This window comes from Ahaetulla prasina, chromosome 2 (genome assembly GCF_028640845.1).
Source record: "Ahaetulla prasina isolate Xishuangbanna chromosome 2, ASM2864084v1, whole genome shotgun sequence".
NCBI lineage: Eukaryota > Metazoa > Chordata > Lepidosauria > Squamata > Colubridae > Ahaetulla > Ahaetulla prasina.
The window spans coordinates 271563906-271577573 of NC_080540.1; the positions used below are offsets into that span (position 1 = coordinate 271563906).

At 46.0% G+C, this 13668-nt stretch overlaps 1 protein-coding gene across 1 annotated transcript in view; it reads right to left on the reverse strand.

Moving 5' to 3' along the window:
* Positions 1 to 4940: 4940 nt before the first annotated feature.
* Positions 4941 to 13668, reverse strand: part of ARSB (arylsulfatase B) — an 85792-nt gene continuing 77064 nt past the window's right edge. Inside the window, exons 7-8 of the mRNA XM_058169360.1 lie at positions 11357 to 11482; positions 4941 to 6121 (exon numbers count right to left, since the gene is read on the reverse strand). Coding sequence (XP_058025343.1) covers positions 5856 to 6121; positions 11357 to 11482 — 392 coding nt within the window. The 3' untranslated portion in view covers positions 4941 to 5855. The remainder of the gene's footprint in view (positions 6122 to 11356; positions 11483 to 13668) is intronic.

The following is a 13668-nucleotide window of genomic DNA, read 5'->3' on the forward strand; positions in this document are numbered from 1 at the left end:
GGGAGATAGTATTATGGTGCAGCTGAAGCTTCTTCAAAAATACGTTACATACATGTATAGCAGGGGTGTCAAACTCAAGGCCCGCGGACCAGATCTGGGGTGCTTAAATCTGGCCCGCAGTAGCAAAGGGATGGCCTGTAGTGCTTCTAACAGCCAAAATGGCCCCTCATTTTTGGCCGAGATGGCCTCCTGCCGCATTCTGGAGGCCAAAATGGGGAGCAAAGTGCTGCAGGAGGCAGCCGTCCTATTTCCCCGCCTGTCCCCCCCTCCAGCCTATGGAGAACTACAATGCTGATCCGGCCCTTGAAGAAATCCAGTTTAATACCCCTGATGTATAGTGTGTTGCAATATAGTGGAAAAAAAGTCCTCCTTACTCCTTACTCATGCCCCCATCTTCTCTACCAGGAGTTGTGAATTCAGGAGGACCTATCTGCTTCTTTAAGAAGAGCACAACTCACAGTTAAACATGGAATCAAAATCAAGCTAGATCAATCAGCATAAATAGTACCCCCATCTTGCAAGGATTTAATTTGAGCTCCATTAGATCAATTCAGACCTACACAGTCTTCAAACATCAAGACAAGATTGTGACTATCTCTCATCCAATCTGGGGTAGTACTATACAACTGAGTATTGGAAATATTCTACTATCTCACTCCAAACTGACAAATGACCTCCCCAAGTGGGAAATCCTGTGAAACTCCACATTGAGTAATCATGGATATGATCACTATTTTCATATGCACACCAACACACTTAGGAAGAAGTGGAACCACTGTAAGATAGTCTCTCTAAGCCACAACACTGAGGATACTATGGTTAGTGATTCTGAATCCCATCCTAATGAACCCTAGCTCTCAATTTATAACATAACATAACATAATAACAGAGTTGGAAGGGACCTTGGAGGTCTTCTAGTCCAACCCCCTGCACAGGCAGGAAACCCTACACCATTTCAGACAAATGGCTATCCAACATTTTCTTAAAAATTTCCAGTGTTGGAGCATTCACAACTTATCTTTTATAGACCTTCTGGATGTTGGGTCAGTTTAATATACAGTCCTTGATTTAAAACCATTTGTTTAGCTACTATTTGAAGCTACAATAGCACACTGAAAAGTTATTTACAACTAGTCCTCACTTACAAGCATAGTAGCATCCTCCTGGTCACATGACCAAAATTCAGGTTCTTGGCAACTGACATGTATTTGCATTGTGCGGGTCATGTGATCACTATTTGTGACCTTGCCTGGTGGCTTTTGACAAACTAAGCCAATGGGAGAACCAATATTTGCTTAACAACTACATGATTCACTTAACAACCATGCCGAAAAAGTCATAAAATCAGATGTGACTCATTTAAAACAACCTTGCTTAGCAACAGAAATTCTGGTTCCAGTTGTGATAGAAGGTTGAGGACTATCTGTACTATCTAGCAGAACTCTAGGAATTTTTAATAGTCCATGACTGCAAGTTTAGACTATATCAATGTATATGCAAGGGCAAAGTTTCTATATCATTTTGTTTTCATATTTTGAACATATTATCAAGACCTGGGCCTTCGGCTGATGTTATGTAACGCGAGGTCCGTGGTTAACAAAGCCCCCCTGATATCAGATCTAATTCGGGAGGGGACCACGGATGTTATGGGCATTATGGAGACCTGGTTGGGCACCGAAGGGGGGGTTCCCCTAGTGGAGATGTGCCCACCAGGTTTCCGAGCATTCCATCAGCCGAGGGCCCAGGGTAGGGGAGGTGGGGTGGCAGTTATTATTAAGGAGAGTCTGGAACCGAGGGAGACCACTGTGCCTCAGATATCTGGGTGTGAATCCCTCTACGTGAAGTGGGGTCCTAGGACTCAGGTGGGCTTATTGATCACGTACCTGGCTCCTTGCTGCGTGACAACAGCCCTGCCCAAGCTGCTGGAATTGCTGGCCGGGTTGGCAGTTGAAACCCCTAGACTGTTGGTCATGGGGGATTTCAATCTGCCATCAACTGGCGTGGCTTCTTCGGCGGCTCGGGAGTTCATGGCTTCCATGACAGCCATGGACCTGACTCAATTAGTTGACTACCCTACTCATGTCGGGGGTGGCACCCTAGATTTGGTTTTTATCTCTGGCCAGTGGTTGAATGATCTGATTTTAAGGGATTTAGTTGTTGAAACTTTGTCATGTTCAGATCATTCCCTCCTTCGTCTAGACTTTCTGACTGCCACCCACCACCGCAGGGAGACGGAACCAATACGTTGGTTCCGTCCCAGGCGCCTGATGGACCCTGAAAGGTTCCTGACGGAGCTTGGGCCGTTTCCTGAGAATCTGGCCCACGGCACGACTGAAGAACTAGTCGCGGCCTGGGAACAGGCCGCGGCTGGAGCTTTGGACCGTGTCGTGCCTTTGCGGCCTCTGACCCGGCGCCGATCTCAATCAGCCCCTTGGTTTTCCAAGGAGCTGAGGGAGATGAAACGCTGGAGAAGACGCCTAGAGAGTGTCTGGAGATCCAGCTGCTCCGAGGCTGACCGGATACTAGTTAGGTCCTATAGTAGGACCTACCTAGTGGCATTGAGGGAGGCAAAGCGTTTTTATGTTTCCTCCCTCATTGCGTCGGCAGATAACCACCCAGCCGCCCTGTTTCGGGTGACCCGCTCCCTCCTTCAACAGGGGGGGCGAGGGGACCCATTACTAGGGTGTGCCGAGGAGTTTAACGGTTATCTATACGACAAAATCGTTCAGCTTCGGGACGGATTGGATCAAAATTGGGTAGATCCAGGCGAGGGTTCCGAGGCCCGTGTTGTTGAGGCTGTTTGGGATAGCTTTGATCCTGTGACTCCCGAGGACATGGACAGGTTGCTGGGAAGGTTGAATGCCACCACATGTTTACTGGACCCGTGTCCCTCCTGGTTGGTACTGGCCACACAGGAGGTGACACGAGGCTGGCTCCAGGGGATTACAAATGCTTCTTTGCGGGAGGGAGTCTTTCCCGCTGCCTTGAAAGAGGCGGTGGTGAGACCTCTCCTCAAGAAGTCTTCCCTGGACCCAGCTGTTTTAGGTAATTACCGTCCAGTCTCAAATCTTCGCTTTACGGCGAAGATTGTAGAGAGTGCAGTGGCATGGCAGCTACCCCAGTACCTGGATGAAACTGTCTATCTAGACCCGTTCCAGTCCAGCTTCCAACCTGGTTACAGTACTGAGACGGCTTTGGTCGCGTTGGTGGATGATCTCTGGAGGGCCAGGGATAAGGGTTACGCCTCTGCCCTGGTCCTATTAGAACTCTCAGCGGCTTTTGATACCATCGACCATGGTATCCTGCTGCGCCGGCTAGAGGGGTTGGGAGTGGGAGGCACCGTTTATCGGTGGTTCTCCTCCTACCTCTCTGACCGGATGCAGACGGTGTTGACAGAGGGGCAGAGATCGAGCCCGAAGTGCCTCCTGTGTGGGGTGCCGCAAGGGTCGATCCTCTCGCCTCTCCTGTTCAACATCTATATGAAGCCACTGGGTGAGATCATCAGTGGTTTTGGGGTGAGATACCAGCTGTACGCTGATGACACTCAGCTGTACTTTTCCACCCCAGGCCACCCCAACGAAGCTATCGAAGTGCTGTCCCGGTGTTTGGAAGCCGTACTGGATGGGGAGAAACAGGCTCAAGCTTAATCCCTCCAAGACGGAGTGGCTGTGGATGCCGGCACCCCGGTACAGTCAGCTGCAGATGCGGCTGTCCGTCGGGGGCAAGTCATTGGCCCCGACGGAGAAGGTGCGCAACTTGGGCGTGCTCCTGGATGGACGGTTGTCTTTTGAAGACCATTTGACGACCGTCTCCAGGAGAGCTTTTTATCAGGTTCGCCTGATTCGCCAGTTGCGTCCCTTCCTGGACCAAGATGCCCTATCCACGGTCACTCATTCTCTCGTTACATCTCGCCTGGACTACTGCAATGCTCTCTACATGGGGCTCCCCTTGAAGAGCACTCGGAGATTCCAGTTAGTCCAGAATGCGGCTGTGTGGGTTATTGAGGGAGCAGCACGTAGCTCCCATGTAACACCTATCCTGCGCAGACTGCACTGGCTACCTGTGGTCTTCCGGGTGCGCTTCAAGGTTTTGGTGACGACCTTTAAAGCGCTCCATGGCTTAGGACCGGGATATTTACGGGACCGTCTTCTGCCGGCTTCAATCTCCCAGCGACCGGTGCGTTCTCACAGAGAGGGACTCCTTAGGGTGCCGTCAGCCAAACAATGTCGGCTGGCGGCCCCCAGAGGGAGGGCCTTCTCTGTGGGGGCTCCTACCCTGTGGAATGAGCTTCCCCCTGGACTCCGACAATTGTCTGACCTTAGGACCTTTCGCCGCGAACTTAAAACCTATTTGTTCCATCTCGCTGGACTGGCTTGATTTTTTAAAATTTTTTTTAATTTGATTAATTGGGGTTTTAAATTTTTAATAATTTATAGGGTGTAATTGTGTTTTAGTTTTGACCAATTGAATGAGTTTTTTAAGGGTTGTTTTTTAATATTGTCTGTTTTCCTGTATTTTAACTGGCTGTTCACCGCCCTGAGTCCCTCGGGAGAAGGGCGGTCTATAAATTAAATTATTATTATTATTATTATTATTATTATTATTATTATTATTATTATTATTATTATTATTATTATTATTATTATTATTATTATTATTATTATTATTATATATTAATAATATTAACCACTTATTTTGGACAGATTTTCTTGATAATTATTTTTATACCATCTCCTAAAATTATTGGATATTATCAGCAATTTGTCTTCTTTGCATTTCATTACTAATTCTAGGTAATTATGTAGAAATTAAAAAAAACCTGTTATAGCAGGAGTGATTGTCCCAGGATTTTAGTTTTTATTTCTCTATGTTGTGATAACTGCTAATTACATCTGGGTTTTTTTAAACCAGTTATTGGTCCACGAGAGAGCCTGTAGTCTTGTTCCAAATCTGAAATTTAAATAGATATGTCAAGATTGCTCTGTTCAAACTGCAGAATTTAGAGACAGACTTTAAATGAAGGCTGTATAAGCAAAGACCTTGTAAATTATAGGAGTGTATGACCTCTCTTCAATCTATGAGCCACAGTTTGCCTCTGAAAATCAGATTCCACAAAGTTAACAAGGCCAGATTTAAAACATGAAATCAGAAAAAAAAGATTATTGGAATTAAATAGTATTTAATACTTTCTTAAAATTTGGCAGCAGTTTCTAAAGAGGTTCTGTGAATTTCTTGGATAAGAAGTTGTACACATGAGAAAATTGGAATGCTCTTCTAATTGGGAAGATAAAGGTGAACGAAGAAATGCCAAGACAGCGCAATAATCTGCTTCTTCACTTTTTCTTCTCAATTCCTTCAGCATCCTCCCTCACCTCCACTAATGCTGACTGCTTCAGGCAAATATTGAAATCCAGGATCTGACTTCAAATGTGAAGGAATTTAGAAGCCCCTATCATCCCACCACCACCCATGACTCAGAGCTTTCCAAATGAAATAATGTTTCCCAGCTGCTGCCCAGAAATTTTGGAAAGGCAGCATCTCTTTACCCTCTGCTTTGAACAAAAACTAACTTCCAAATTACAGACTTATGATTTCGGTAGAACTTCAAGACCAATCTAATGTGAAATTAAAATTGCCCAGGTTCGTTGAGTAAGAAATAAATCCAAATGTCTGAAATTGAAACTGTCAAGGTACAATAAAAGGATCCCAGAGTTCTTTATTTGTATCCCTGAGTTTATGGAATGGTTGCTGTTATCGTTATGCAAGAGCACATACATCTGATGTACACAAATGGAGCATGGCAAACCACTTTTCAACTCTACTGCATGACATAATAATGTTTGCTGTGCAAGTTCCTACAACCAAGGCCCCCAAGCAGCTTGTGCAGATGGATCACAGCGCGGATCCTCTTCTGGGTAGAACACAGGGACAGAGTTCTTATAGTAATGCTGGAGTCGCAACAGCAGTTTTTTCACAATGTCAGGATACTGTTCTGACAAATCATTTCTTTCTTCAGCATCATGGACAACATCAAACAGCCAAAGCTTCTTCGTGGATGGATCTAATGACAAAGTATTTGACTCGTTGAATAAAGACGGTGGTGGAAACCAATGACTGCAGCCTATAAAGAGAAAATCAAAGGTTAGCTAGGAAAGTATTTGCTTCATAATTGGAATCCAATGTGTTTGCAGATCTAGGTTCTTCAATTACATTGACATGGAACTGAATTTGCCACCTAGATTTGATTCTGTTGTGGTGGTAATAGGTCAGTTCAGATCCGTTAAATCAGGGATGTCAAACTCGATTGCTGCATCAGGGTTGTGTTTGACCTTGGGGGGATGGTGGGCATGGCCAAGGTAGTCACGACCAGCTTGACATCATTCGTGTCGGGGGCACCTGTGGTGGCCCAGGTGGGCCTGGGGGGATCCTCCTGCAGTCCTCTGTCAGTGAAAAGGAACCCGGAGCTCCGTTTTCACTGACAGAGGCACCGTAGGCTAATCCTTCACTATTTCGAGGGTGGCCCCGCGGGCCAAATCTAAGCACCCTGCGGGCTGGCCCCAGCCCACCAGGCCTTGAGTTTGACACCCCTGTGTTAAATGAACAAGAGAATATCAGGTACTGTGAAGAGAAATTAAACATTAATAAAAATTAGGATTCCTGATATAACATGTATGAAAATATGCATGTGACAAAGCCACTTGGCTGCAGTTCATTACTTTTTGGCTTGTTTTGGTATTTTCCATTATATTTCACTATACCTCATTCATTCCCTGTATGTGTGCACAGGAAAAAAACAAGTCACAAGACAGAGATAATGTTTTTCAAGATACAAAAAAAAAAGGAACTTAAGTGCTACCAAATGCATAGTCTCCCCATTAAAATGTATCTTTCCCCCTTTTCAGACTGCTACGAGCATCAATATTCAAAAGCGATAGGTTTTCCATTGATGTTGTTCTACATTATTTTTGTCTTTTCCACTTGAGATTCTTTCTTCAAATCTCAAGCTTTTTAGACAAAATCAGTTTTTAAAAAAAGATTTGATGGAAACAAGAAGATATATTTAAAGATTGGAACAAAAGAGCTTCTATTTGGCTATCTGAATAGTTTTAAAATTCTGGCAAATTTTGAACTAAAGGCAGCTTTTGAATCATATAGTTGTACTTTATAGTGAATCATCATGGAATATATTATACTGAAAGAGTAATATATTAAAGCTTTAAGTCAGTACTTCTTAACCTTGGCAGCTTTAAGATATGTGGATTTGAAGTCCCTATTCTACTTCATCAAGCTGCTAAGATTGTGAAACACTCAATTTGTAGGCCCAATCCTGCATCTTACGTCTTTCAGTTTTTTTCCATTCTATGTATCTACACAGGAACTGATTGGGAAAGAAGAAGCTGATCTACCTTTTTGTGGCTAAAAATGTGTCCTTCAATTATTCTTTCTTTTTTTTTTAAATGCACCCATGTAAAAACTCGTATTAGCTTTTATTCCTCCTGTATTTTATTCCTCCTGGCGGAAGGGGGGGACCGCATCGTTTTGGGGGGGCGCGCGCTCGATGTCTGCAGGCGATCGCGCGCCCCGATCCCCCTCCCTTCTCCCGTCCCCCGGATGGTCAAGACCCTCAGAGCCTGGGCCTTCGTCTGATGTTATGCAACGCACGGTCCGTGGCCAATAAGGCCCCCCTAATACATGATCAGATTCAGGGGGGTGCCGCGGATATTATAGGCGTTACGGAGACCTGGTTGGGCACTGAAGGCGTGCCCTGGTCGAGATGTGCCCACGGGTTTCCGTGCATTCCATCAGCCGAGGCCCAGGGTAGGGGTGGTGGGGTGGCGGTTGTTATTAAAGAGAGTCTAGAGCCGAGGAGACCACTGTACCTCAGATTGCGGGTGTGAATCCCTCTTAGTGAGGTGGGGTCATAGGTGTCAGATGGGCTTGCTGGTCACGTCCCTGGCAGCTTGCAGCGTGACAGCCGCCCTGCCGGAGCTCCTGGAGGTGCTGGCTGGGGTGGCAGTTGAGACCCCCAGACTTTTAGTCATGGGGGACTTTAACTGCCATCTTCCGGCTCGTCATCGGCAGCTCGGGAGTTCATGGCTTCCATGACGGCCTTGGACCTGACCCAAGTAGTTGATGGCCCTACTCACATTGGGGGTGGCACTCTGGACCTGATTTTTGTCTCTGGTCAGTGGTTGAGAGATCTGGACTTAAAGGAAATAGTCATTGAACCTTTGTCATGGTCAGATCACTCTCTTCTTCGCCTGGACTTTCTGACCGCCATTCACCACCGCAGGGAGACGGAGCCGACACGCTGGTTCCGCCCCAGGCGCCTGATGGACCCGGATGGGTTCGGACGGAGCTTGGGCCATTTCCTGAGGTCTGGCTCACGGCTCGGTTGAGGAACTTGTTGCGGCCTGGGAGCGGGCGCGGCGGGGCCTTAGACCGTGTCGTGCCTTTGCGGCCTCTGACCCGGCGCAGGTCCCAACCGGCTCCTTGGTTCTCCGAGGGCTGAGAGGATGAGCGCGGAGAAGGCGCCTAGAGAGTTCCTGGAGGTCTAGCCGTTCAGAAGCTGATCGGACACTAGTGAAGTCCTATACTAGGACTTACCTAGTGGCATTGAGGAAGCGGCGTAGCTCGCCTCCTCCCTCATTGCATCGGCAGATAACCGCCCAGCCGCCCTGTTTGGGTGACCGCTCCCTCCTACACCAGGGGAGCGGGATGACCCGTGCAGGGGCGTGCTGAGGAGTTTAACGGTTATCTATCGATAAAATCGTTCAACCGGGATGGTTTGGACCAAGATTGCGGTGATCTGGTGAGGCGGCTGAGGTGGTCTTGGTGACATTTTATGGGATGAGTTTGACCCTGTTGCTCCGAGGACATGGACAGGTTGTTGGGAGGCTGAATGCCACCACATGTTTACTGGACCCGTGCCCCTCCTGGTTGGTGCTGGCCACGCAGGAGGTGACCGAGCTGGCTCAGGCGATTCTGGCGCTTCTTTGGTGGAGGTGTCTTTCCGGCCGCCTTGAAAGAGGCGGTGGTGAGGCCCTCCTCAAGCCTTCCCTGGACCCGGCTGTTTTAGGTAATTATCGTCCGGTCTCAACCTTGCCGCGGCGAAGGTTGTTGAGAATATGGTGGCATATCAGTTTCCCTTACACCTGGATGAAACTGTCTATCTAGACCCGTTCAGTCGGTTTCCGGCCCGGTTACAGCACGGAGACGGCTTTGGTCGCGTTGGTGGATGATCTCTGGAGGGCCAGGGATAGGGGTTGTTCCTCTGCCCTGGTCCTATTAGACCTCTCAGCGGCTTTCGATACCATCGACCATGGTATCCTGCTGCGCGGTTGGAGGGATTGGGAGTGGGAGGCACCGTTTACGGTGGTTCTCCTCCTATCTCTCCGACCGGTCGCAGTCGGTGTTGACAGGGGCAGAGGTCGGCCCGAGGCCCCTCACTTGTGGGGTGCCGCGGGGATCGATCCTCTCGCCTTCTGTTCAACATCTACATGAAGCCGCTGGGTGAGATCATCAGTGGGTTCGGTGTGAGGTACCAGCTGTGCGGATGACACCCAGCTGTACTTTTCCACACCGGACCACCCCAACGGTTATCAAGTGCTGTCCCGGTGCCTGGAGGCCGTGCGGGTCTGGATGGGGAGAAACAGGCTCAAGCTCAATCCCTCCAAGACAGAGTGGCTGTGGATGCGGCATCCCGGTACAGTCAGCTAAATCCGCGGCTGACCATCGGTGGCGAGTCATTGGCCCCGATGGAGAGGGTGCGCAACTTAGGCGCCCTCCTGGATGAGCGGCTGTCTCTAGAAGATCATTTGACGGCCGTCTCCAGGAGAGCGTTCTACCAGGTTCGCCTGGTGCGCCAGTTGCGCCTTTCTGGACCGGGAGGCCTTTGCACGGTCACTCACGCCTTGTGACGTCTCGCCTGGATTACTGCGCTCTCTACATGGGGCTTCCTTGAAGGGCATCCGGAGGCTGCAGTTAGTTCAGAATGCGGCTGCGCGGGTGATAGAGGAGCCCTCGTGGCTCCCGCATAACACCATCCTGCGCAGGCTGCACTGGCTACCTGTGGCCTTCCGGGTGCGCTTCAAGGTTTTGGTGACCACCTTTAAAGCGCTCCATGGCATAGGGCCGGGTTATCTACGGGACCGCCTACTGCGACCAGATACCTCTCACCGACCCGTGCGCTCTCACAGAGGGGGACTCCTCAGGGTGCCGTCAGCTAGGCAGTGTCGGTTGGCGGCGCCCAGGGAAGGGCCTTCTCTGTGGGGCTCCCACCCTCTGGAATGAACTCCCCCCAGGACTCCGTCAACTTCCTGACCTTCGAACCTTCCGTCGCGAGCTCAAGACACATTTATTCATCTGTGCAGGACTGGCTTAGATTTTTAAATTTAGAGGGGTTTTAAATTGATTTTAATATTTATATTTGATATTTATATTTCTATTTTTAATAATTCGGGCGCTAGAATAAGTTTTTTAAGGATTATTTTAATTTATTGATTTTGATGTTTTATATGCCTGTAAACCGCCCTGAGTCCTTTGGGAGATAGGGCGGTATATAAATTCGAATAATAAATAAATAAATAAAATAAATATTTTCATTCAATAATTATGATCTTGTCAAGCATAGCTACCGCATAATCAGATACTCTGAAAATACAGACTAAAGGAGAACCCTGCACTAATACAACTATGCATGCAAGCTGTTGTTTTGTTAGTTGTGATTTCTGAGTAAAAGAAAGCACGAAAGATGAATTAAAAGTACACTGAGAGCATATGCACCAAGACAAATTCCTTGTGTGTCCAATCACACTTGGCCAATTCTATTCTATTCTAAAAGAAAACGAAGAGTTTCAAAACAACATGGCATAAATAAGAGACTTTCTTGCAAGTATATTTGGTAATTCCAGTCCAAGCTTGGTGCTTGAAATAGAAAGAAGTAGTAGCTGCCACTGAGTAAACATGCTTAAAATCATAATCTCCTGCGGTTTTAATGGATAGAAGAAAGTTATATCCATTGGCAAAAGAAGAAAACATTCCATCTAGTTTTTGTTGTTGTCAAGGCAAGTGATCACACCTTCTGAAAGAATGGCTGGCTACAACAATGGTTGTGAGGGCTAGGCAGGGCCTAGATACATTTTTATAAAGACCATGCTAAGGGCTGGTACTTTGTTTTCATCAACTTCCCCTTTAAATTTGTTAAATAAAATAATCTTTTTTAAAAAAAATCTGCTTAGGAAAGACAGAGAATCCAGCAGGAACAAAACAGGATTTCAAAGGATCTCCACGTTGCAAGTCCCGCTTTGAAGTATCAATTGCTTTCAGAATTGTCAAGTACTTTTTCCAAATTTACCAGGATTGCCTGTGAGTAGTTTCCATTTTCCATGTCGAACTGCAGCATGTATGGAGGTATTGAAAATGGAATCTTCCCATGAAAAATAATTATTCTGTGATGAAATTTTGTGGCTGCTGACAGCACCTAAAAGGAGAAGGGAAAAATAGGTAAGGATGATTCTGCAAACATGTTATGTGGATTCAGATGAAAAGTAGGTAACAATCATATTCAATCTTATTTGGTATTTTGAAAGAAACACTTCAAAGTGTTCACAGATACATTTTTGCCTAAGGACAGAAGAAACATTTGTACAATGTTCAAAGCAAGCCTTCCCTACCTTGGCACCTTTCGAGGGATTAACAATATCAGATTTCCAAACCAGTCACTCTGATGGTGGTTAACTGTAGTCTTAAAGTTTAGTCAACTAGCTTCATCTTGAAGCCTAAATAATTTCCTCATATGTACAAATGTATATGCAAATGTGAGAAGTGGAAGCATATTAAAGATCAGTGAATAATGCACTCTTTGGACAATCTAATTTACAAGATTTATAGGGAAAATGTGTCCAGCCATATGAGAGGTTTGAGAATATTTTTCAGCTTTTCATTTGGCCCTGGCAATAATGTAAATATTATAATGAACATCTGTTCCAAGCCTTTCAGACTAAGGAGATGGATGCAACCTGGGCTAATTGCAATCCAATAATACTAGAAAAAATGTACAGTAATAATTTAAACAATTCTCAATTGTTTCTCAGTCCTATTTTTCCCAGGTTTCCAACGGGCTGCTCAAAATAGCTTGAAACTTATAATTATTCTGTCCAACTTTTCAAAATTTCAAAAAATGAACCTCAAAATCCAACTAATGAAAAAGCAGAGAATTAAATCTTAAGAAGAAAATGTGTCTTTGAATTCTAAGATTATCACTTTTCACTGCAGCTAATCCTTGTCTTACAACCATTTGTTCAACAATCATTTGAAATTATGATGGCGCTGAAGGGATTTATGAAATTATGGCTATTGCTGTGCCTCTGTAATCACATGATCAACATTTGTGCACTTGGCAATCCATTCCCACTTATGACCGCAGAGGTACTTCACCTTCCTTACCCATCTCCTCAATCTCTGTCCTTTTGCGCCCCCCCCCCTCATATCTTGCATTGCCCCAGCTGACTTTTGCCTTATTGCTACTGATGATGATGAACCATGCCTGTTCTGGCTGCTGGGCTGTATGGCTTTGCTCTGTAAAAAAGGGGGAGAAAGCCGAAAGAAGCCTAGTCATTCTCTTTTTCATAGCACTAAAGCAGCTGGCAGTAGTAGTCCAATAGTCAGGCCAGATACATCTCATCATCATTGAAAGTGAGAAGATGATGGCGAAAGTCAGCTGGGGTGGCAGAGTACAGGGCAGAAGAGGTCTCGGAGTGTAGGGTGGTGAAGGCAAGTGGGATTGGACTGGGGTGGCTGCAGCTTCCTGGGGCATTTCAAGTAGTCCCAGGGCTACACTGTTCTGGGGCTGCTTACTGCCCTGCAATGTAGGGTGGAGGGCGTTCAAAAAAGCAGAGATGGGAGGGACACAGGTGGGTGGGAGTGCCTTTCCTCAGTTTTGGCAATATTCCAATAAGCTTTGATTAAATGAAACTTTCATTTAAAATATTTTAGGGTATCCTACAAAGAACTCTTTTGAAGACAATCTGAAAACCATATTTGAATCAAAATGCAAGGCTTCTAGGATACTGCGAGGAAAAGAATGAAGGGAGGAATATATTAAAGTGATCCTGAGAAAGCTGAATTAATTAATTTGGGGCAGAGGTGGGTTTCAGCAGGTTCTGACCGGTTCTGACCAGTTCTGGAGAACTGGTAATGGAAATTTTGAGTAGTTAAGTAAAAATTCTGACTGGCCCTGCCCCCATCTATTCTCTGCCTCCCGAGTCCCATCTGATTGGGAGGAAATGGGGATTTTGCAGTAACCTTCCCCTGGATTGGGGAGGGAATGGGGATTTTGCAGTATCCTTCCCCTGCCGTGCCCACCAAGCCACACCCACAGAACCAGTAGTAAAAAAATTTGAAACCCACCACTGATTTGGGGGCAAATTTAAAATGGTTGTATTGAATGGTAATCTCTGTATAGTAGCCTGTGTTCTTAAAACTTTGAGGATGTGATAATCTTCCAGAATCCAAAATCAAACTACATCATACCCCAAATTAACCAAATTGTTCATATGAAACAGAAGATTCTATCAGTGCAGATTTCATCCCTGGTAGTAAAACAGATCTATAAATAGAAAAAAGAAACAATTTGCTGTCTTTTCATAATATTTAGAACTTGTTCCA